The sequence below is a fragment of the Fringilla coelebs genome, assembly GCF_963513975.1.
Source record: "Fringilla coelebs genome assembly, chromosome: 6".
In the NCBI taxonomy this organism is placed as follows: Eukaryota; Metazoa; Chordata; class Aves; order Passeriformes; family Fringillidae; genus Fringilla; species Fringilla coelebs.
The window spans coordinates 50,889,932-50,915,617 of NC_140034.1; the positions used below are offsets into that span (position 1 = coordinate 50,889,932).

At 40.5% G+C, this 25,686-nt stretch overlaps 1 protein-coding gene across 1 annotated transcript in view; it reads left to right on the forward strand.

Annotated features, from left to right (window-relative positions):
- Positions 1–25,686, forward strand: part of TUB (TUB bipartite transcription factor) — a 54,420-nt gene that overhangs the window by 18,320 nt on the left and 10,414 nt on the right. The window contains exons 4-9 of the mRNA XM_084207928.1: positions 16,496–16,663; positions 20,921–20,992; positions 21,890–22,011; positions 22,807–22,998; positions 23,562–23,674; positions 24,668–24,782. Of these exons, the coding sequence (XP_084064054.1) occupies positions 16,496–16,663; positions 20,921–20,992; positions 21,890–22,011; positions 22,807–22,998; positions 23,562–23,674; positions 24,668–24,782 (782 nt within the window). The remainder of the gene's footprint in view (positions 1–16,495; positions 16,664–20,920; positions 20,993–21,889; positions 22,012–22,806; positions 22,999–23,561; positions 23,675–24,667; positions 24,783–25,686) is intronic.

Here is a 25,686-nt window from a genome sequence, read left to right on the forward strand (position 1 = left end):
TGGAGTAGAAAGTCAGTCATTCTTGTTCTGGAATAGAGCATCACCCTGGTGAGCTACTTGTGGGTAGACAGCGTAGAACACCGTATTTTGCTAGGTAAGCTAATTGTGTATTGCCAGAAATGCCATTTTTTTCTTAGATGACCTCAAGGCAGAGAAATGGCACATTGGTAGGAAAAAATGGTATTAATGTCCTCTGCCAAGGGTTGCTAGCAATTTCTCTGGGTACCATGAGACTTTTAAGGAGATGTGTGCTCTTCCAGTGAGGAAGTGGCTTGGCAGAATCCACCATACACAAGTCTCCACACAGAATATTTCTTCTCATTTGTCCCATATTTCACCTACAGATAAAATCTTCAGCTACTGTTCCTTGTAAATGATTTGCATATAGTGTATCTTTTTTAAACCCTTTTGTTGTTGACATAATGCCTAATTAACTAATAACAACAAAAGTTACCTGCAGGAATGGAGATGAATTAGGCTGAAAAGACCAAAATGAGATAAAAACTCCTTGGCACTCAGGTCTATAAGGGGTTAGTTTGAGCTGGAGTCCCAGTCAGTGGTAACACAGTCATCAGCATCTGCAGATCAGGTAGGTAGAGTTAGGCCCCACATTTATCTGCCTGCCATTTCAAGGAATAGGTATCCTTCCACTGACTTCCATGATGTTGTTCCATGGCTCTGTTTACAATAAAGCCTCTCTCTCTCTCTCTCAGTACCAAATGCATCTCAATTGTTGTTTTGTCATTATAAACAGCCACATAAGAATCAATAACAAATTTTTGAATTGCTATTAAATTTAAATTCTAAATAAAAGACAACATTCATATACCAGAAGAAATTTAATCCTTCTTTGTAGGAGAGATCACTTACATTGTCTTCTCCTCATGTGTTCCGGTTTATTTTCAATTCAGTGTCCTTCATAAGGACATATTGCTACATGTTTGTTTAAAGTTTTTTTAAAATTTTACTTGCTGTTCTGTAATATGTCACAGTTACATCTGCTTGCTTGTTCTCATGTATTTCTACTCAACTTCTTTTGTGAAGTTTGTTGAAAACCTGGACAAACATTTTAGCCTGATTTGACATTGCAAAATTCTGCTACAAATACAGTTCTTTTCAATCTGGATTGCAAATACTGAGCGTTCCTGGAGCCAAATAGCATGCAGAGATACACTAATTACTGCAACAATTTAATTACATTATTTAATTACATTTAATGCAAATGCTGAAAGCCCATTTTTACAGAGATTTTACTTCTGTGAAAATGGTGAATTTTCACTGGGGAGTGATTTTTCTTTTCACAGCTCTGAGGAAGGCAGAGATTTGAGTGAGTGCCAGATATGCTTTCATTAATATTGCCATACTTTGTTGCAGCTGTGGTGTTTTTATATAAGACTTGAAATTAAAAATGTTTTCAATTAGATACTCTCAGAGTAATTTCCATTGCAACTTCCAATTTAGTGATTTAGATTAACCATGTGTAAAAAGGCAGAATGACTTTTTTACTTTTCTCCTCTGACATTTGCCAGCAACTCTAGGTGTAATGGCTGTGTAGTGTGTTAAACAGGCCTCTGATGACAATTCATAGCTTTGGATTGTTAAATTTGACATGTCATTCTGCTATTTACCATGAATGATGAGAGAGAGTTTTCTGATGAGTATCCTTAGCTGTCAGCTTTAAAAGATGACATCAGTTAACTATTAATTCAAAAGTCATATATTTGCCTGTTCATTGGAAGAGTGGCTCCCCATCCCTGTTTTCCACTGACCTTGGAATGAGTAGGTATTAGTTTATTTTTTGAAGATAGCAAGGAATGTTCTTTGCAAAGGGCTGTTAATATTGAGAGATCAGGCAGCGCTCCAAACATCATGTGGGCAAAATACTTAAGTTCCAATAAGCAGATATTCTGAAATCTTTATTTCAGCTGCAGTCTCTTCACCTGAATCCTTAAAGCATCTGTTTGGTTTGTTAGCAGTCCTTACTGCACCAGTGCACTTCCAAAATAAACAAACTAACCCAGCAGCAAGGAGCAGAGGGCAGTGGGTAGCAAGTGTTCCACAGGTCTTTTTGTGGTTTTTGGTGTTGAACTACTTGAGAGGAAAGTTGAGAGGAAATGGCCTGAGAAACTCTCTTCTCTTTCCTTTAATGTTCCACTTGTAGTGTGTTTACTTTCAGTTACTACTTGATATTTAGCTGTTTTCTGTCCTGGGCAGTATCTCAGGAGCCAGGAGGGAGGATGCCCCCAGCACAGGAAATGCCCTGGCAGGCAGAATCCCATCCCAAAGGCTGCAGACAGGGCAGGCAGAGCTGCCAACAGCATTCCCTGCAGTCCCAGACATGGCAAGGGATAAGCCAGAGCCAGGGCCCTGCAGGGCACCAGTCAGGGTGGAAAAGAGATGCTGCAGTGCACATATCTCCGTTGGGCAGATGAGCTGCCTGCAGTGCCAGGATGCTCCCAGGAGACAGGCTGGGAAGCAGCACCTCCAGCACAGCCCGGGGCTCAGCTGGAGCAAAGCCCATGGGCAGGGTGTGGGTGGAACCCCCCAGGGAGGCTCTCAGGGCAATTGAAGCCTAGTCGTGCTCTCAAGGCTCCAGTATCACCAAGTAATTATGTAATTTATCACTGTCTTTCATCTTCCTGGCATAGGTTTTTCATCTTTCCTTATTAATTGTCTGCTTTCCCAAGGTGTAGTTCATTGCTATCAACTCTCCACATGCTGCCTTTGCCTTCCCCCTCCCCAGGATTAGGCAGCAGGTATGTGGGCGTTTAGAAGAATCTTTTATTTAATTCCTTCCCTTGTTCTCTCTGAGGAACTCTTAGACCAATGAGCTTTTAATAATGTCCTTAAGCAGCACCAAGTTCCCAACTACATTGGTTCCTTTTTTTGGAGCACTAAAAAACCCATCCCATTTCACTTCTGAGTATTTTCAGGTTTGCAACATTAGCCTGGTCGCTGTTGGAGGCATAAACTACAAGGAGCCTTACTGTCAGTAAGGTTTTGGGAATCTGGACTCTGACTGTAAGTTACTAGCTGAAGGAGTAATGCCTTTGATTTTGAGGCAGGATTCAAATCTTTGCATGTGATTAACCAGTAACTAACACACCAAAGTCCTTGTCCTTATTCGGATCTTTGTATTTAACTATTTGTGTGGTCTGTGTAAAACTAATAGAAATATTGACTTGCACTGTAAAATATTGTGGGTTTGCCCATCTTCAGACTATTTCTGATAGACTCCAGTGTCTTTTAAATGACTGTAGAAATACTAGACCAGTTCAGAATCTAAGTTGATTAAATAAACTAAGAATGAGCAACAGCCCAAATAAGCAGCTAGACTGACTAAGGCTGGAACTTCACAAAGAAAAGCAACAAGCCATTCTTACAGTGAAACACAAAAGCTTCTCAGGTAACAGCGAGAAAAGGACATCCAATTCACATTGAGTTGTTAAGGTACACCCTGACTGAACTGTAGTTGATCTCTCTTTGCATGGTACTCTTTCTGGGTTTCCCTTTTATTGTTGAGAGGATGTTGGTAAATAGAATGAATATTTGCCTTATACTTACCTCACATACCTCATTGTCTGGTTCAGCCTCTTTCTACTTAAAGTGTTTTCCAGACAGACTGCACAATTTTAGAATTGTTTTTTCTTTTTGTGATTTTTCATTTACTTCATTCTTTGCATAATGTACTGATCAAAAGCATCCTTTTTTTAGCACATGGCATTTTTATGTGATAGAGATTGGTAGGTTATGATTCATAGATTTTTTTTTCCTACTCCAAGATCATAAGAGTGTACAAGCACTCACATCAAGAAATATGGTCATACAAATGGCAAAAAGAAATCTGCGTTTTCATTCATGCTACTTTGAAACTTACTTCCTGTGTGAACTTCTCATCATGAAGGCCAGATGGAAAGACATGTTTTACATTTTCATCCACTCATATAAATGTATCTGTGTAATTTACAGAGTTGAAAAAGAACTTGGGTTGTCTGCATCATAGTTTACTCACATGTTTACAAACTGCATACTTTTATCTGGCTGTGCATTGTAGCTTTACCCCTGTAACCTGGAGTGCTGTCCATCACAGAACTGGTTCATGGAGAGGTTTCTTTTTTCCCCTTTTCTGAATTAGGCCATTGGAGGTGCAAGGCAAAGCTGGGACACTGCCCTTGTCCGCCTTGACAAAGCCCTTCCGTACTCACCTGCATTATGTTAACAGACTGTTTGCTGTTTGTTCCTCTTTCTTTCCATCTCAGATCCTGAATTAATATTGCAATCTGTGCTCCCTTCTGTCTCCCAAAAAATACTTTTTTTAATACTCTGTTGAGGTTAGTTGTCAGTACTTGATTTAATGAAAATGGATGAATAATACTGAAATTAAAGTCACACAGTTGTTTTATTTGTAAGCATGGCATTTATCTCAAAACCATTTCTTTACAATTTATTAAGTTCAAACTAGAGTGAAATACCAGGTCTGAGAGTCCAGTGGCTTTTTCTGTTTGGAATGCTGACTCACTACAGTACTTGCTCCTCCATTTTTTCCTTGTCTGAATGCAAGTTCTATTACAAACAATAATTCTTATGGAAAAGGAAAATCTCTGTGTTTTTTAAGTGAAGATCTCAATAATCTGGGGTGGGCATATGAAGTATCAGGATAGATTTTCAAATCTAGTCTCCTACTGTTTAAGATAACGTCAGTAGGGATTTTAAAGCTGCCTAAATGGGTAGCTGTACTGAAATTAATGCATTTTTGAGTGACAGTTTCTGAAATTTCATCCCCATATAGATGCATTTAAGGTTCTTAATTTGTTTATCCTCTGGTGCTGCCTATCACTGTTTTTAACTTTTTGATGTCCAGCAAAGGATGTAATCATATTGTTGTATCAATGAATATTATTTAGGGAGCCAGTTTATCTCATTTTCCTTAATCAGACTTTCTTGCAAGGAACTGTAAATTGTTTTATGAGCTATCTAGAATCTGTGGAGAACATAGGCTAGAGTTAACCTCAAGGTTTCCATCCTGCTGAGAAGGGAAATTCTTGTCAGTCTGTTAAATAATGATCCAAAGATGCAGCAAAGGGCAGAGGGGAAGACATTTGACCCCCTGACAACAAACACTGCCTCTCTGAATTGCTTCATCTCCACAAAGGCAGCCTGGGAGGAATGCTGGTTGGAGAAGTTCAAAGCTGCACATGCTAATGACCAGCTGCAGAGTGACTACACAGGCCTTAGAAATGGTCCTTCTTCCAACTCTCCAGGGCAGGAGAGAGCACTGGAAACAGAAAACAGGATTTTTCACTTTGCTCCACATCCAAGCCTGCTGGACCAAGTGAGCAGGGGAGGCTCACAGACCTGTCCCTTTGGGTTTGCAGGCTGCAAGGATCCAAATCCTGGCTGGCCTGTTGACAGGAGCTTGCCTAAATGCAAGGATATGCCCTGAACTGAATTTGTACAGAAAGCAAACTTTGGTATCTGCAGATAACACCAGGGAAAACATGAGTGAATGGGTGAGCCTTAGCTGAGGTCTGCTATTTGCCAAATAGCTAAAAGCTAGGAATGAGATGGTTTTGTGGTGGAGATGGCATGTTGGGATTAAATTTGGATTTATTATAGAGGTGGTACTTTAAATGTAATGGTAATGCTCAGAAATGTATCCTTTGGAAACAGGACATTCTGTGCCAATTCCTTTCATGAACCCAGGCACAGTATCATTACCTTTCTGATTTGAATCTTATTTTGCAGCCTCCATCACTTGTGTCTAAAAGGCACATTTACCACAGAGAGCAGCCAAGGTCTCAGAATGGCTACTGGGCTGAAATCCTGCTCTCTGCCTCACTGAGTAAAGCAATGGAAATATTCTCTTCTCTGTCCTTTGGAGCTCCCTCACTGAATTTACAATCAGATACCTCTTGCTTGAAGTTTTGAGGCAAAAGTAACTCAAAAAATATCAGGGCTTTACTGGTAAAATGAAAGAATGGCTGGCAAGATAGAAAAGATAAGTCTTGAACTTTGCAATTAATCATGTCAGAAAATTTCATCCTTTGCTGATTGATAATTGCTTTGGACCAAGTAAATGGTGCTTCTTTTGAGTGAACAAATACAGCCAGATTTAAAATGATTTAGAGAACTGCCTGGCCATTTAATATAGGTCATTTGTAAAGTACTGAATTTAATTATACCATGGATTACCATCTTCAAAACAATGAAAAGAACACAGCGTAGTTTTTAGAGAGACACTGAGGTACAATATAGCATAAATGCTGGGTTGGCAAATCACCCCTATTTAAAGATTGTGGAGAGTTGATTCTGGTTCCCTGCATAGTCTGAGCCTGCCATGCCTGTGGAGGTAGGACCCGGTGTACTGTCTTTTATGTGCCATTTTCCCTGTGCACTCACTCCTTTGATTTTGTCCTACTCATTTCCAGTGCTCCTTTCCACTCAGCAAAGGGATTGCAGTCCTGTGATTAGTGTTTGACAAAGGCAGACATGAAAAATTGGGTGGTGACAAGCTGTTTCTTTGGACTTCAAGTCTCTCCTCTAATATAATTTAATGTGTATTCTCTGTGGAAGGGAACCCTTCCTCTGCACAATGAGAAAAGGAGCGTGTGTTTGAGTGCTTCAGGTGCCTGCTGTGTTGTGAATGCAATGCTACTCATAACAGATTGCTGTGCTGGGGAGGGTAGCAGCGGGTTTGGGAGCTGCAGTCTACACAGACATGACTAAATCTGTTTCATCTTTCTCCTCTGAGAATCTCCCTGGCGTTTCTATTTCTATTCGTGCGCTTGAAGGATTTGCTGAAGAGGAAAGTTGCTTCACAGACCAGAAGCTTAGGGAGAATTTTCCCCTTCAGAGAGAGAAAAGTGTCAGTCCACACGTCATTGAGAATCATTTAGTCTTTTGGGAGTTTAAGAAGTTTGTCTGGATATTTTAAAAGTAATTTTAGGGGAACCAGTTCTTTCCCATAATGGCCTTAGTGGACTTTTTTTATCCTTTAAAAGAAAGTCCTTTAGTTTTGGGAAAAGGAAAGGGTGGGACGCCAGTGTGCCAGGGAGAGAAACCATGGCCACCACATAAAGCCAATGGGGCTTAGCACTTACCAGTGACCAGCAGCTAACCCCAAATTTCTTGGTGCCCACCTATAGTTTGGGGTGTGAAGTTTGACGGTTTCTTTATGCATTTCAGGAAGGCAATTGTGATATTTATCTTAACATGATATTGATCCAAACTTGATATTTATCTAACTTCGAGGTTTGGTCTAGCCAGAGAAAAGAGTTATGGTGTACGTTGCTTTCAGAGACTCAGATATTACCCTCAAAGTGTGTCGTGCTTTTAGGAAAATGATAAAGCCTCTTTTTACTTTGAAAACAAGGAACACTGTGTGAATTATGGTGACATTCACAATTTATGCCATGCATATTTTGTAGAGAGTCCTTCCAAGGAATTAATTCATCTGTGTATGCCACAAAGTAGGAAGAGTTTTTAAATTCAGCTTGGGTATAGTTTTGCCCTAAAATGCATGGCCAGTCTACTCATCACGCTGTGTTACACGACTGTGCAAGATGTGCTTTGAAAGTAACCTTAAGATGATTCCCTGTTTAGAGAGCTAGGATGTAGCTTTAAGCATGGATGCTACAAAGTCAAAATAAAATTTCTCTGCCTTCATGCTGCCACTGTTGATGATCATTCTGGCAGAGCTTTACTGTGAGGAAAAATGCTTCCTACAATAGCTCAGTAACACAACAATATTCGGATGTCACTTTTGGACTGGAAGTTAGGAGTTGATGTATTATTGTGAGGAAGAAAAATGTAAGGGAATATATCTCAGCTAACCTAACACTTTCAGATTTTTGCTGTAGCTTTGCAAATTCTGGTTTACTTGGCTCTCCTCACTGCATGAATTGTCTGAAATACCAAACTTTGCTATGTTTGCTTTCTCTTTTATGCCTTTGCAAAGTTCTCAATTCATTCTCTCCTCTCTCTCTCTCTCTGTTTCTCTCTTCTCTCTCTGTTTATTTTCTTTTTTGGTGGGGTACCCTGAATCTCTGAAGCAGTGCAGGAGGCTGAACAGGAAGATGTAAAGGTGGTAGTGGACGCCCAAGCTCCGAAACCAACTAAAAAAACCAAGGCAGCAGCTGCGAGCTGTCAGAGTAGCAGCACCAGAAAGGAGAAAAAAGGGAAGCACAAAGGTTAGCTGCATGCAGCTGCATGTCAGATGTTAAATTCATTATTTTGCTGTCAATTCTCTCTCTTGTTTTTTGTATAATTTATTTGAAAATCTGAAAATTGTCTAAAAGTAATTTCCTGAAATTTTTCTGAGGTTGGGAAGTGTATGTGACTTGGTCGTGTCTGGGCATGTACAGCCTTGGAGTCAAAAAGTTTGTAAATGGAGTCTTTTCCAGAGGAGAGTATTCAAATTGCAGAGGAAGAAGAAAGTTCTGAAGGAAAGACGGTGGTGTTTTCCTGCAGTGGTAAAAAAAGAGAAACACCTTACAAGAGTGCGCTTTTTTAGATTATCTGAAACGAATCTTGTTTGGAGAAGCATCCTTGAATTACAGCTGCTTCTGTCCAGACTCTGAGTGAGGTTTAAACTATACAAATTAGAGGTTGAGGGGACGTTTTGAAAATCAATTCAACAAAACTGAGATAACATCCTCAAAGGGGTTTTTCAAGTCATTACTTCAGCGTTACTTTGTCACACCTGGCTGACAAATGGGAGGTGTTTGTATAAAATTTTTTCTGCAATGACTTTGTGTATGATGAGGTAGACGAAAGAAATACACTATTGGTAATGACAAAAGGGTAGGTAGAAATGACTTTGCCATTCTTAGATTTACAATTTGAGCTAGGTGCAAGAAGTAATGAGCTACTTTATTGATATTTAAATATATCTATATGTATGTGTGTTTACACACACAGAAAAAGAGGCTGTTGTACCATATACAGTTACTTTTTAGGTGGTGCTGAATGACTAATGAAATTAAATAATTTTCCAATAAATTGCAGTTCTTGAATAAGGCCACTGTAACACTGTCCTGCCTGGGCTGTACTGTATTCCTGTCTTGTGCATGTCCAACAGTTTCTCCACTGTTGCTTCAGTGAGAAAGCAGTGTATATCCTTGACAAGTCTCTTTAAAGATAGCAATGACTAATAAGGTTAATTATTGAGGTCAATGTATTGGGGCTTATCTGTAGGGATTTTGCAGGACTTGAGCCTACCTCAGTCAAATCCTTTGCATATTGCAGCTTAATTCTTGAGATCTGAATCTACAACATTTCTCTGTAGTTCTTCTGGCTGCAAGGGAACCTCTAGGTTATACAGGCTTTGGAGCCTGGCCCTGAGCTGAAGGCTGTTCATATATTTGAGAAAAGATGGTGTGTGTCAAAGGTAAAATTAACTCAATGTAAAAATTGTTGGCAAAATAAATGAACAGAAAGTGAATGTTTCCCACTTTATTGTAAAAAGTAATGACATTCCAGCGTGGTAATACAAATGCCAAGTTTTATTTTGAGGTATGTCTTGCTGAAGAGTAAAAATTCTTTTGCTAGTTTAAAAGAAAACCTGAAAGGTAGCATTATGTGAGCTAATACTTAAATCATGGTTATGGCATAGCCTTGAGGCTCTGTTTTATCTCATATAATACCTCTTTTGAAATGCCTGTGTCTGTACTGTGTTCAGAATTGAAGATATTGTGCTGCACAGTTTTTTATTATCCTACAGCAGGTAACACCTAGTATTTTTCTCACATGCCAGTTATAATTTTACTCATCTTCTGAAAAGTTCCCCAAGCAGGCAAACGTTAGCCTATGTTAGTAAAAGCAAGTTGTGTCAGTGAAAGTGAAGTCACTTTGTGTAGACTGAGAACTTTGGCATGCTGACACTGCTCCATGTGTTGGGAACTAATATTTTTAGCCCAAGAAACCTCAGGCCCTGCTGCAATTTTTACTGCTCATCCTGTTCTGCTGTAGGAGCTTTTCCTTGGCCTTCAACATTTGCCCATCAGTTCCAAGTTTTCAGAGAGTGCAGGTGTTATTCATCAATTATATGTCAATTATAGCAGAGAAAATGCTGAGTATTTTCTCTCCTGAAGTTCACGTTGATGATTAGAAGCAAATAAAAGCCAGTCAAAGTACATTCAGAGCATCCACATAGCCTCTCATCCAGCTCAGCTCCTTTTTCTGTACACTGGGATTTAGCTGTTCATTCATGTATAGTTTTACCCTTGGAATAATATCTGGTTTACCTTTGACAGTGTTTTAAACTTGGGAGGATTATGACTGGATTTCCAGTCTTCCATCCTTATCAAAGGTGCAAAATTTTTTTTTTATTGGATGTAAAAGTAAAACCAAATGCATCCTTAAAATTCCAGAGGGATTTTGCTGATAAATCCACTAGACATAGCTAATTTTGAATTTAGGAATGAAGAAAATGCAAGTGGTAACAGAACCCTGTAGTGGAACTTGTAGTAATTTTCAGTTACTTTTAAAAATAGATATGAGTATTAAGGAAATATTTTTTATAATAGTATTGAATGGATTTGCTAATAACTTCATATCTAACTATAAAAATGGATGAAGGGGAAGTGGTTTTATGCCATGTTGTAGCACAGGAGATTTTGCTAGAAGGAGTTCATTGGTAATTAGAGCAAATCTTGGGAAATTTTAGGTTCTGCTTTTAGCTTTGCAATCACTTCAGGTTTGTCTCCACTCTGAGTGTAACCTTTGTATGTCCTGCAAATGAGCAGGATGAATGCTGGAGGGTAAGTGCACTTAACATGCTAAAATAGCATTTTAAAGGTTTTTGTTAGTATTTAGCTATAGTGGACCTTCCCTTTCTAAGCATAGCCCAGCTCTTTGTGTTTTAAGAAAAAAGAACACTTATGCCAGATCCTATGAATAAGAAGCTAATTCAGAGCAAAAATTGTTGAATTATACATGAGTAGCTGTTGAAGCTGTAGTGTAATGACTGCACTCTGGTTTTAGATGTGTAATGCTTTTTTAAGTGGCTTGAAGAGTGATGAAGCTGTGATCAGAACAATGTGCTGAAGACAAACGTGAGAGAAATATCAGGTTTAATGAGGTTACACTGGCAGAGGAAAAGAAATGTAGCTAACTGCTCATGTCAGTGCACTTTGTAATTCTCTGATGGGTAACATGGTATTCAGCAATTTTTTCTAAATCTGTGATTATTACTGGTATTTCTTAATGGCAGTATGCAGTGTGCACTGTGCCTATTTTTAAAAAGAGCCATAATTTTTGTGGGACAGAGCCTGGAACTGCAGTAAATTGATGACATTTTGTAGTAGCTTAGCTCATTAAACTGGTATTTCTTCAGTCTCACAGTTTATTGCTTAGCAAAATATTCAGTATTGGGAAAAAAAAAACCCAGATGTAACAAATGCATATGTAAAATGGTTGTTTTTCCAATGGAGATGGTGAATTAAATTCTGATTTGGTTTGTGGCAGATTGGGGTGATTCAGGATAACAGTGAACCCAGTGTACTGGGTGGTTCAACAGAAAAATCATAATATTACAAATATTATTACAAATAATTATTACAATTGTAATATTATTACAAATAATATTGCAAAACCAGAGCATGTTTAGCTATCAAAGGTCTTGATGAGTCTTTAAAAAAGGAGATTCATGAAAGTATTACAGGTACATAGTGGTGTGGTTACTTTGTTTGGAAAGGTTTACGAAGAAGATAATAAATATACAGGATAAAGTGAATTTTTTGGCTGTGTACAGTGAATGGGGCAAATCAGGAAGAAAAAAAAATGGAACTTTAAAAAACCCCAGAAAAGCATGAGAAGCCAGGAGTTAATACAAAGTGTAATCTGATATGCAAATTCAGAAATCATTCTGTGAAAAGTTATTAGTGGTTGGTTGGGCTTGGTTTTTCTTTCCAAAACTCTTGCACTTAGACTATGTAAGTACATTCTAGGAAAATTCTAGGAAATTCTGCTCTGAACTTCCATGGACAACATAAATGAAGATTTCTTTCTCATCAGAAATCAGGAACCTGGATGTGTTTAAAATATCAAAGTAAACAATAATATCACAGAAATTTTGCCTTAAATGTAAGTGGTACATTGTGTATTTCATGCTGACTTTCTGGGAGCCAGGAAGCCGAGGAGCAGCTCTGACATGCAGAGCTTTTCCTGCCAGGGTGGCTATTCCATGTTTTGATTTGGTTGGCTTCTTCCGTGTTTCTTCTCTCTCTTTCACGCCTGTCTGAGTGTTTTGATTTGTGCATCCTGTCCCCTTTTCGTATGTAACATTAACACTGGCTGGCTCAGAAAGCAGCAGCAGTTGTTGGGTAAGGAGCATCATTTCTCACTGTAGCACTTCCTTGTAAAGCAGATTTATCTTGGCTTCCCTGGGCACTAAATAAAAAGGGTAGGAGGAACAACAAGTGAATTTCCACCAAGAAAATTCCTGTAATTTCTAGATCTGACAAACCTTTCAGGCTGTGCTTTGGCAACACATGAACTTGATTGTGAAGAAGTAATTTTGACCTCCTAAGGGTAAAGATTTATGAATGTATAATTCCTATTTACTGTGTTAGATTTCATGAAAGTATAGAGCTTAGTGCTCAAGTACTTGCTTTTATTGTCCTGATTTGGTGCTAGTAATAGCCCAATGGAGGTTTGGAATAAATCACTTCCAGACATCTTTTCAAAGAAAATTCTCTATTTGCTCCCTTTCCCTCTGAACAAATCCCTTTGTAATTTTGCAGTTGCTTGAACCCCTATCAGTGGATGCACAGCCCCTATGAGAACAGGAACATAATGGGAAGTGGCTTAGAAAATATTGACAGCAGGGTTTGCTTTAAGCCAAGTTTTCTAAAGGATGGAAGCTACTGATTCTGGCGTCAGATCTCCCTGGGATTCCCTGGCCTTGACCTCAAAGCAGGGCATCCTTTGAAGGGCTGTGCTGCCATCCCCCAGTTGGAGGGAGAGCTGCCCTGCAGAAGTCTTGAATAGCCTTTGCACCCACATCATTGGGTGTTATCCACGTGGATATGACTCCTTTGTCAGAGCAGTAACTGAGCTCAGGAAATGTGTGTTCTCTTCCAGAGGCTTCCTGCCTGACCTTGGTCATCTCTCCAGGTCTGATCTGCAAAGGGCAGATCATATTATTAATCATATTCTTAATCTGTGAGCAGTGTGCCCAGCTTCATACATCAAATTTGTGCCTTAAACGCTCTATGAAATGAGAGCAAGAGCTTCCCTGTCCTGCAGCTCTGCATTTGTAAAGCAGGGACAGAATTACTTGTTTTCTCTGCTATGTTCCTTTCCAGATACATAATCTTGTTTGCCATTCAGTAGTTTAGATTACCAGCTTTTAACAGATTGGTGCTGCCTATTTATAAATATTGTCCAGAAGATTTAGGTCTAAGAGAATACAGGCATTGATGAATATTAGTTTGCAGGCTATAAATGCCAGCAATGCTCATTTAGTGATGCTTTTCTTTTTTCTCCAGTATTGCTTTGTTTTCATTTCTGGTACCTCTGGTTTTCATCTGAGACATGATTGTGCCAAAGTGTACCAAAAGGCTTTTTCTGAAGGGACTGGTATTCTGAGGGTTGTTCCAATCTTCTTCTTTCCTGTCTGCCCTCCTTCACATTTGCCTCTTAAAAATTCCCCTTTTTTCTTAGCAGGTATTCAAGTCTGTCTCTGTCAGACTTTCTCCACTTGATTTTTAGGAAGCACTGTAAAAAAATGCTGACCATAGCAATAAAAGCTCTTTTGGCACAACCCACTCTGCTTCTTTGCCTCTTTTGGCTATGTCCTTAAGCACAGAAACTATAGATGAGTGGTTTGTTTTATTACTCAGAGAACCAATCTTCTAGGGAGTGGATGAAAAGGAGTCAGTGAGGCAAAGAGGGGGAGAGATCCACCTTGAATTTCAGGGTTACACAAGCTTGGAAGTGTTTTCAGATGTTTTCAGACATTTGGTAAGTGGTGGCAAAGCTGCCTTTTGAGCTATGGCTTACAAAAATGCACTTATACCTCATGATATAGAAAAATGTGTATGTATGCCTGCATTTAATCCCATTTTACACATGCATGTGTAGCTACAAAGATTATGCATACACACAAGTATTGAGTAGCTAACGCTGCATTTGCACCTGCAGTGTTCTAATGCAGCAGAGGTTCTTTTCTTTCCTCTTTTTTTTTTTTAATCCTCTCTGTCTTGCTACATATTTCATTCCCTTAAATGTGCTCACCAGTGGAACCATTCCTAATGCTTAATAACACACTCTACCAGTGATGCGCTCTTCAGAACACTGAAATTGATTTTTCTTCTCTAAAACTGTGCCCTGCCAGTGTAGCCTTTGTCCTGACTCCTAATAATACACGATGTTCCTGACAGCATGGGATGTGAGTGCAGATGTTCTGCAGGCATTGGGAAAAAGCAGCCTCAGTGCAATCTCCAGTGCTGTTGAAGGCATTTCATTTGCTGCAGATCAATGTCTGCTTTGAAGAGGAATAATTAAGGTATTTTGTTCCTTCTCAAAAGCGCTCTCAAAATTAGGTTTGTGTCATCCAGTGCTTAATAAGAGACTAGGTATGATATGCATGAGGCATCTTGTTAAACTCATGGATGCTTAACACTTTTGAAATTCAGGGTACTGAGGTAAGAACCTATCTTTAGGCAGCAACTGTAATGATGATGGTTAATATTGTATAGCTGTTAAAAATACCTCAGAGGATCTGAGCAGCTACCTGTCTGTTCTAGAGCACCTTTTCAGTGGTACTTCTCCTTGGATAAATTTTAAGAAAAATGCAGTTCTTTCTCTGCCATATTATACCTGCAGCACACAAGATTATTCTGTATCATGCAGAGCTGCTTTTGAAATTGTCATCCTAGCAAGGTCACAGAGACATTTCCATGGACTTTATGTATCCCTTCAAGGCTGGATGGACAGATTATTTATTTGCTGTTAGTCGTTGTTGTTAGCTTTGCTGCAAGTAAATCAGAATTTGCAGGCTTGGTGCAGAAATTGCCAGGGTTCGTGTAATGCAGATGAAGCAATAACTCCTCGTGGTCTTGAACTCTGTGGGTTTAACACCTCTGCAGTGTCAGACTGCATCTCGTAGGGTGGTTGCACAACCAGTGCTGTTCCTGGGGATGTGAACCACTCTTCTTTCCACTTATGCTTCATATTGCAGTGGCAGTGACAGCAGATATTGCAAAGTACAGTTAAGCGTGCTAAGTGTATAATCCAGCTGTCTTTTAATGCAAGTTGACAGCTGCTGGCAAAGCAGGATGAAATGGTATTCTTGGAGACTTCTGCTACAGATCACAGTCCAAAAAATATCCCAGTCCCTGCAGCTCATTCTCATGGGGTTTATTCAGCTCTGTTTGGTGTGAGAAGCACCATATTCCTTTACTGAATTAGCTTTTTGTAGTGCTTACTAACTCTCCACAATGTTGCTTGCTTATTAACAAAAATTTCACAACAGCAGCAGTATACAGCTCATGTTATATATTATATCTATGAGATGAAAATATCTGTATCATGAAAATATTACCATTTTTATAGATACAGAAGAGTGCATTTTTATATAGCTGATTTAGTAACATATTCCAGCTCTGTGTCTTGACTAAGAGCTGAAGTACTTTTGCAGTCTGATGTTTTATCTCACTGTCCTGAAGAAACAAAATGAAGTTGGCTTGTGGCAAGAACACACAGCCCCCCCCCCCCCCCCCCCCCCCACCCCTCCAATTCCTTTTTCTCTCTTTGGAGGTGATTTACAGCCATAAGGAGGTAAATAATTTCTTTCTGGCTGTGGTCAGGAGTCACAGGATCACAGCATGGCTGAGGCCCCTGCTCTTAGCAGGTTGCTCAGGACCTGGTGCCTGGTTGGGATTTAAGCATCTCAAGAGGATGGAGGTTCCAGGGAATATGTAATATCTTCCTTATAGTTTTGCTCTGATGCATTAACTGTATGGCAATTTTGCTAACTCAAAAGGTGTATTTAGGCTTGTTAACGTGCTGCCCCTCTGTTGGATACACTGCCAGATCTACTTGTGAATTTTCCAGGTTTTTGAAGCTTTAAAGTATTTCATGACAGCAGTGGTGGTTATATGGGGATATGGCATAACCTGGGACTCAGGTTCATCTGTTTCTGGATCATTTGTGTGCTCTTATTAAAATTTTATCTCTTTGTCAGTTCTCTCCAGTGCGTTTCTTTTCTGCTTAGTTTTCAGTTTTTCTGGTGCATGGGGCATGTGCTTTGGGGTGAGGAGGGCACCAGTGAAATCCTGATCCTCTCCTGGAGATTCTCCAGTGCAGTATATGGGAAGTAAAGTGTTTGCCTTGGAGGCTAGCTTAGTCTTGTTTAAGTCTAGAAATATTATTGAATGTGAACATCCAACCTGTGACTCCTAGAAAAGCTGCTGGTTTTATGAGTGAGCAATTCTCTTTGCAGAAACTTCTTGACACAAAGACAACTAAGGCTTTTGCTGCTGTCTCACAGGGATTGATGGCCCAGCTGCTTTTCAAGATGATGTTCAGAAGATAGGAAGTCAAGTGCAGATTCTCACTGTTGGACAGTCTAGCCATGATGAAGATGATGGTGAGAAAGTGGCTACTGGCCAACAACAGCAAAGCAAGCAAGATCTTAGAACAGCAATGCAGAAGAAGGGTAAGTAGCTAAAGCTTCCTTCATGTTCTCACTGCTTGCTTGATGGACATTGACTTAATTTCCTATTCTCACTGTCAGCCCTAGCCTAAGCACAGTTTGTTAGTTTTGGGTGTGTTCTCCTCATAGCCTGTTAGGCTCTGTTCTATTTCCAAAAAAAACCAAAACCCCAAACCTAAAAAAATGTAAAGCAATGAAGTTCTCTCTTGTCCCAAGGAACAAGCGCTCTGCAGGCTCTCAGGGATAACTTCCCCATCTGCAGTGCAGTGCCATTGTTAAGGTACCAGGCAGATGCCAATGCTCACATCCATCTGTTCACATTTTTATAATGTACAACTCTGGAAATCACTTACTTGATGGTTGAAAACCAGCATGAAATAGCCACATTCAAACTAGAATATTAATTTTAGTGATGCAGTCAGTTTCACATTGTTCATGTTTTTGTAGTGTCTGTTCAGGGTTGCAGAGGTGAAAAGTACACCACATTCTGCAGCATTTCCCACGCAGAGTCCTCAAATGTTCTGGAATTTATTTTTCTTTTTCCAGAGGCATGCATGCTTTGGGAGATAGACTGTGTATGTACACATTCATGCATCTGCCTCTTCCTTCCTGCACTGTTATCTCCCCTTAGACACGAACCGTAGGAAGGAAAAAATAAAAATCCCCAAACCCTCACAAAGCCTTTTCTGAAGACATTTGCTGTGGGGTTGTTCTTCTTCAGTGTACAGCTTTTGAAGCAAAGATGGCTCAAGCCAAGAGTGCTCTGATGCTTTAAGAATAACCTCTTTGTGTATAAAGAGCAAAATGTAAGTGCAAACTTGACTCGTGTAGAATGGACTATTCATACCTAAATGCTGCCTCTTGTCTGCAGAGCAGTTCTCACTAGGATTCATTTTTTCTGGGACGTTACCCTGCAGATGTGAGCAGCTCCAACTGAAATGGGCAGATTTTCTCCAAGTGCACTATTTCCTGGGCATTTGAGTTGCAGGGATGTTGGGCATGACTAACAAGTTCTGATCTGTGTGGTGATTGTGTTGCCCTAGACCATGGCTCAGAATATTTAATCATCAGGCGCACTACTAAACTAAAGCTGATTGACTTAAAAAGTACTCACAGACTTTGCAAATTAGGTCACAGCACTCAGATTTTTACTCTGGGGGGCACTTCTGGTTTTGATGGTTTTTTTGCCAGGTTATCATAAATTTTTATTCTCCCCAAATTTGTGTTTATTTTTAATAGAAGCAGAGAGTGGATTTTTTTTTGTTTGCATTGCTTCTATATATTCTCAAATATATGATGCAATTTTTTTTACCAGGTCTGAGTATACTCCTGCTCAGAACAGACACTGCTAAGAGTGAACTACTAGTGTGTTTCAAGTTGAGGCGAGGGGGAAACTTCTATTTAAATGTGAATACTGGGGTTTAATCATTTATATTAACAGCAGAGCTATGCTGGGTGAGACACAAAGACAGGTATTAAAATAATGCCAGCAGCATCTCTGTAAATTATTTTTATTATGTGTGTACTGTTTTGCTGCTTGATACCAGCAGAGGATGCTTGTTTTGAGAAAGTTTTGAGTATCCCACCATTAATGTGGTACTTTATGCAGAGATAAAGCTCTTCATGCAGATTGCCACTGCCACTTCACTGCTTGTGGCATGTCCTTACTGGTATGTCACCTGAAAAGTGTTTAGAGTTGCTGTCTCCCATCAGGGCTTCTCTTGCTTGGAATAGGATCAGAAGGAGAAGTGCACAAAGATAAGGCACTGAAAAAAGGGACCTGGGGGCCCTTGTCCATGACAAGTTGAACAGGAGGGACAGCAGGCAGGAGGGACAGCTGTGTCCTGGGGGCATCAGGCACAGCATCACAGCTGGGCAAGGGAGGGGATTGTCCTGTTCTGCTCTGAACTAGGGCAGCCTCACCTCAAGTGCTGGGGACAGTTTTGGGTGCCACAGTATAGAAAAAACATTGAACTGTTAGAGAATGTCCAAAGGATGTTAGAGAGTGTCCATGAGGATGGTGAATGTCTGGAGGGGAAACCCTATGAGGAGTGGCTGAGGGCACGTGGTCTGTTCAGCCAGGAGAAGAGGACTCTGAGGAAAGACCTCATTGTGGGCTTCAACATCCTCATGAGAGGAAGAGGAGAGGCAGGCACTGATCTCTTATCTGTGGTGGCAGGGCCAGGACCCAAGGGAATGGCCTGAAGTTGTGTCAGAGGAGGTTTGGGTTGGATATTAGGAAAAGGTTCTTCATCCAGAGAGTGCTTGGGTACTGGAACAGCTCCCCAGGGCAGTGCTCACAGCACCAGCCTGACAGAGCTCCAGAAACGTTTGGACAGTTCTCTGGGACACATGGTGTGACTCTTGGGGTATCCTGTGCAGGGCCAGGAGTTGGACTCCATGATCCTGAAGATTCTTTTCCAACTCAGCTTATTCTATGAGTCTATGAAATGCTAACTGGTCTCTTGGCAAAAGCTGAATCCCATTGGATTTGCATAGCCCTAGTTCGTGCCTGTTCTGCTCTTTGGCACTAACCTGCTGGAGAGAAACTTCTCTAAGCACGTGTCTCTCCTTCCCCATGAGTCAAGATCTGTAACAAGACAAGAGGTTATAGGCTACCGAGTGTGAAAAGAATATGCCACTTGCAAGAAAATGCCAAATGTTTTATTTGATTTCTCCATCTGTTGGAAATTGCCATCCTAGAATAATTTTCCTCCTGTAGGAAATATTCATCTTTTTAATTTCCAAAGTGTTAATCTGTAGAGTTCCTCCCTGGCAAATGAGTCACTAGGACAGAGTCAGACTTCCATAAGTTTTAACACTGAATAACTAACTTGTATTCCTCACACTTATCAGTTTCCAATATGTCTCTGTAAAGGGCATGGAATGAGCAATTGGGTCTTAGTTCTTCTTTGCCACCTGAAGTTTTGAGATTTAGGGAGGGGATCAATTTCATTTCTGGATTCCAGAACAGGAGCTCCCTGAAGCATTTTCCCCGCATGTTGTGAGCGCAGATGTTTCTAAGGGCTGGCACAGAATTTTTACCACTAAAGTATTGGTGGTGAAATAGTGAGCACAGGTGTGGAAATAAACCAGTTCTGTCTGTGGATATGAATTATGGCTTTATTGTGCAGCTGCCAGCTGAGGAGATGGACTGTGTCCATTACCCATGCACAGAGCCTAGAACATGATTATCCTTATTAAGAAATAATGCTTGTGATTAATGAGTGTGTGATTAATAATGAATGAATTCTACAGGCTTTGAAAATAGCTGTTGACCTGTGAACTCAGGCCTCCCTTGCATAACCAGGTCCTATTGAAAGGTTTTGCTGTCGTGCTCTATGGTGTATGTCAGCACTGGGGGAGCTGAAGAAGTGGATAATGAGACCTTCACAGAGCAGCTGAATGCAATGCAAGCATTGCTTATCCTCCTGGGTTACTTTTATACCCTCACTCTCACTGTGGTGGTGTTTCACTCTCCAGTGTGTATCTGGATATTCTTAAAGGATAAGTTACTGGAAGCAGCAATAAGAGCAAAAAGCATTTTAATGCCTTTTTTGCTGTCTTTTTCTTCATCTGTTACAAAATTTGAACTGAAGAAAACCATTACTGATTCTATATCTGCTGTTTATATTTCTGTACATCAGTTTTGTTTCCTGTCTGCTTGTTACAGACCAAGTCCATATTCCAGAAGACTAAACTACAAAAAAATCTTTATGCATATCCCTGGAGCTCCCAGAAAAACAGTTTAGAGAGCCTGATTTCATCCTTTGATGATGAGGTTGCAGTAGGCACAGGGACTGAAGTAGAATTTAGGCCATCTGAATCTGAATACTTCTTTCAGTATTACTGACTCAATATTGTGTAGAATTTGTGTGTATCACTTATGTCAGTCAGGTTTGAGGGTTTTTATTTTGTTAGAGTTCCAAAGTAGTTCCAAACCCCACCATGCAGCGCACATCGTGCACAGAAGCGTTGGTGGCACAACTGCTCAGCGTGAATGATGTTTGCTGAAGCCTCAGCTCTGTGATCCAGGGCCTTTTCACTTTATTCAAGGTACTGAAAGTGAAGATCACAGCAGGTATAAGCAGGTAGAAGGTGAATTTGATGGTGCAGTGCAGAAATTGTGAATTCAAGCAGCAGCATTGTGGCCCCATCCCAGAAGCCTTTAGCCCTGTGTGGGGTCTTCTTGCCAGGTTACGCTTGTTCACTCAATGAAGGGTTTGCAGAATCAAACCCTTGGATTTTTTCCTTTCCCAGATCCCCATGCAAATACATCCTGGTCCTCTTCCACCTCCCAATCCAGTCTTGTCGCCCTGGATCATGTTCCCGGTGAGTACAGAAGGAAAAAGTTAATTATGTCCATGCTGCTTGGCTCTGGAAATCTGCATTTCATTTATCCTTCTACACTGGACTTACCCATAATGGGACTTCTGGACCAAGTGATGTTTTTTGGTTTTTATTAAAGGATAGAATATAGCTTGTAATATATGGAATTTAGAGAGCTTGAACTTGAATATGGGGTGGTTTCATCTGCATGATACTCTTTGAAAAACTGGGCCTGGCAAGTGTCCCACCACTGATGCTTTTTGCTGCTAAGATCTATTTGATGTTCAAAGTTGTGTTTCCCTTTGAAATGTCTGAGGTTTTGAATTCCCATAAAGTCAAATTTTCAAGTGCTGTAAGCAGTTCCTTTGCCTGGGCTGATACCATTCTTTACATGAAATAAGATGCAGGAGAACATTTCCTTGATGTGAATGCTTCTTCTCGGTCTAGGATGTGCTCTTCAGCAGATCACACAGCTAAAAGTGTGCTGTACAAGGGCTTGTATTTTAATTGTGAGGGTTTCCAAGTGGCTGTGCTAGGTTGTCCTCTCAGCTCCAATTTCAGCTTTATGATTTTGTGTTGTGTTTGAAGTACTAGATTGGATGAAGATGATCTGAATTTAGTTCTTGACCTGATATTTGCTCCTGTATCACTGGGTAACTTGATCCTCTGTGTGGAATGGAAACCATGATGTTTCCTGTCTCTTTTACTTGAATGTTTAGGCTTCTCAGGAGAGCTGCTGTCTGACCCATGTGCTCATGCTCTGCCTCACACAATGAACCACTCTCACACCCCTGACTCACCTATGAGCCTCAGGGTGCAGCAGTCTGATAAGTGGTGTTTTACAGCAGGTATGGGCAGCTTTAATCTGTCACCATTTCATGTGTGCTGTTTTCTCCTCAGGCATTTCAAGTAGCATGAACTTTGATGAGGAAGAAGATGAGGAGGATGAAGACAGCTCCAGCTCTTCACAGTTAAACAGTAACACCCGGCCTGGTTCTGCCACGAGCAAGAAATCCAATAAGGTAAGGGGAGAGTGCTGAGGAAGGGGTGTGCAAGCTGCTATGAACTGCACGATTTCAGGGTGCACTCAGGACAGTCCTGGCTTACTTGTTCTGTGTTTAATATGCACTAGGGTCTCTCCAAGGTGATTTACTGTGATACCTCTCAGGCTTCCCAAGAGCAAGCAGTGAAAATAATGCCTTGGAGAATGGCAAAGAATGGCAAATATTGCCTGAACTTGAATGAAGAGAAAGGGAAACAGTAAATATTTACCTTTCTACCTCCTGCAGGTGCTCAGAAGGATCTTGTGTTTCCATTGGCTTTTTCTGGGCATTTTCTCACCCTGTTCTCTCTGCTACTATCTGAAAATAAAATAAGACTTCAGCTGGTTCAAATATTCTAAATCACAAGCTCTTGCTAAACCAGTTGATGATGCCCTGCTCTTTTATATACTGCACTGACTTCCCATCTTTCTTAGATCTCTCTGGAGCTTAAACTCTTGCTCCCTTTCCCATTCCTTCCTTCATTCCATCAAAGGTCACCCCTATCCTTGAGCATGGCCTTTCTGACAGAAGGAGTGTGTTGGGATGGGAGGGTGTGAGCCAGTGTTTGCTTTGTAAGCCCTGTACAGCACTCTGTCTGTGCAGCCACCCTGTTCTGCTCTAGTAGGTGGGTCTGCACACAGAGCACCAGCAAGACAATATGGCCCTTGGTTTCATTTTTTTAAAGTGCAACTTCTATCAAATGTCATTCCTTTGTGCTTATAACCTTGTTGTAAATGGAAATTAAAAAGCCCTGAATTTTGCTTGTTGTTTTAGGAAGCGGCCTCAGCCCCCAGTCCTTCCACAAATGAGCCTCTCATAGATGTGGATGACTTGGAGGAGTTTGCTGTCAGACCTGCCCCACAGGGGGTCACCGTCAAGTGCAGGATCACGAGAGACAAGAAGGGAATGGACCGAGGGATGTACCCTACTTATTACCTCCACTTGGAAAGGGAGCATGGTAAAAAGGTCATAACATAACTTGAATGGCATACCAGTTGCATCTGAATATTAAACACCAAAATTAATAAAAATCTGAAGGAGTCTTACAAAGAAAATGTAATCTTATATTTTGAATACATTTTTGCTTACGCTAGATTGATCCTACGGGTTTCCCAAAGCCAAACAACACTACCACTTTCTTCCACTGCCTTTCTTCATATGTCTAATTATTGGCCTTAAATAATCCATGTGTGGCACCTTTATGTGACTGCCAGCAGTTGGGGCTCTCTGCATTCTGTGGCCTGAAAAGCATCTACTTTCAATTCAGCTGAAAGAGCCAGAGAAGGCTAGAATGAAACATTTAATAAAATAGATCAGATTTAATTATTTAAACCATAAATAATGGAATGAGTGGTTGAGAAGTCATTTTCCCTTACCAGAATTTTTTTCCTGGTTTTGCTAAATCCCAGGAGATGATCTGCTACTTTGCTTGTGATGCTTGAAGACACAAAAATTGCTTCTATCAAAGCAGGATGTGGTGTGTGCTAACCCCTTTAGCATTCTAGAATGTGTTTTTTTGCATCACTTAGGTGTTTCTGTTGGCTGGAAGGAAACGAAAGAAGAGTAAAACCTCTAATTACCTCATCTCTATAGACCCAACTGACCTGTCTCGGGGTGGAGAGAGTTTTATTGGAAAACTGAGGTAAACAGTGATACGTCTAGGATATAAAAATAAAGAGAATTTCTTTATCTAATGCAAAGTTCATTCGATATTAAGAAGCCTGCAACTCACTATGTCTTCTTAGTTAGAGGCTTGACTAGATCATGTGATCATGGTCTTAAAGATCACCAGCATCCAAGGCATGTTTTCAAAAATGTCTCAAGTACTTACAGGATCACATTTTATTAAAAGTCAGCAGCACTGGAGCTCTTAAGTGCTCAAAGGCCAAATTCTCAAGGGTGTACCGGTACAACTTATCTTAATGGGATTTTCAGAAGTGCATGAGTACATTGTGTCTAGCCTCTATTGATATAAATACTTTGGAATGCACTGTTACACAGTCTGAAAATCCCTTTGGTTTTGCCTGTCCCTCAAGATCCAAATTAGTTATTTACAGGTAGTGGAATTATTTCAGAACCACGTGTTCCTTTTCTGTCTGTCCCCACGTTGTACAGCCAGTGTGCTGTTGATCCCTTTGTGGAGCCTCTGGGTGTGTGTTTAGATCATCTGTGCCTGCACTGTATTTTGCACTCCATTCCATTGCAATAGGAAAGATTTGATCTCACTAATGGCTTTATAAAAGTCACTCCCTATATTCTAACACAGTTTAGTAGTCAGGTAAGAAAGCAGATGGTTTTGGAGCAAGTAAGTGTATTTTAAAACCAAGCAGACACACAAAATAACCCCACCCAAGTGTTTCCTTACAGCTTTCTTGTATTTCCTAGTTTGCAAGATGTTATCAGAAATCTCCAGCATGATAATAAGGCACCTTTAGTATACACTTCTGTACTGTATCTTTACATTTTTGTCATTTTGGCCATTAATCCAGGAATTGCCATGTAGTTGGGATTAGAAATGACAACTCTGTACCCAATATTTGCCTTTCCTTTGAGGCCACAGTGCAGTAAAGGATATATGTCTCGGGCAGCATTGCTGAAAAATGGTGATTGGATTTTCCTTTTTTTTTTTTGGTAGATCAAATCTTATGGGAACTAAGTTTACAGTTTATGACAATGGAGTAAATCCAATGAAAACAACATCCAGCCTGGAGGCGAGTACCCTGCGTCAGGAGCTAGCTGCTATTTGTTATGTAAGTACTGCTCACAGGCACAGCGTGCAGGAGGGGCAGCTCACTTTTTGAAACAGCACACTGAATTTCCTTCTCACTTATGATTATGTAAATAAGCATTCAGACTTTGATGTAGCCAGGCAGCTGATCTCCACCAGAGAAACCAGGAGGCTCAGTGCAAAGTAGAGGTGAAAAACGTTGTGCACTGAACAGGGTTGCCCAGTTCTCACCTTTGGAGAGAAGGGGGTGTTGGAGCTCTTACATAACCCTCTGGAAAGGGTAGGATCACAGCCTGCAGGCACCACCTGAGGGAACCTCCTGAACTGGGAAGAGTTGTGCACATGGCATTACTGCTCTAAAGATTGTTTGTTATGGTGTTTTGGAGGAGGCCTCTCTGATCCAAACCATTGGTAGCTGACAGCTAGGTCTGCATCAGCTGAGATTGAGGTAAAAACTTAAAAACTCCTTTTTACCAGGAAAAAAAACCCAAGTAAATTCCAAAATTTGATTAAATGAGAGAAACCAGGCTCTTACAGGAGAATAAGTAGCATTTGTCAGGAGCAATGCAGACAATCAAGACTTGAAACACTGTTGCTGTTGTTTCATGATTGCTGGATAAATAACCTTTTTGGTGAGGGTGTTCTTCCTGTCCAGAAATATTTGGGCCCAATAAACCCTTCCAGTGAAAACTGGCATGTACACTGCTACAGAAAGTTGTCTGGTTTCACAAATCAACAGCTTTGATAAATATATCCAAGAATGACTTTCTGAAGAGTTCCTGCCCAGATTTAATCAAGGTTGCCTGGAAATCTGTCAGGCTCAGGTCCACCACATACCCCATTTACGCACAGAATGTGTTCCCAGAGGGTGAGCTTTGGGCTGTGGGGAGCAATGCATCTGGAAGATTTGCATGAACAAGGAAGCT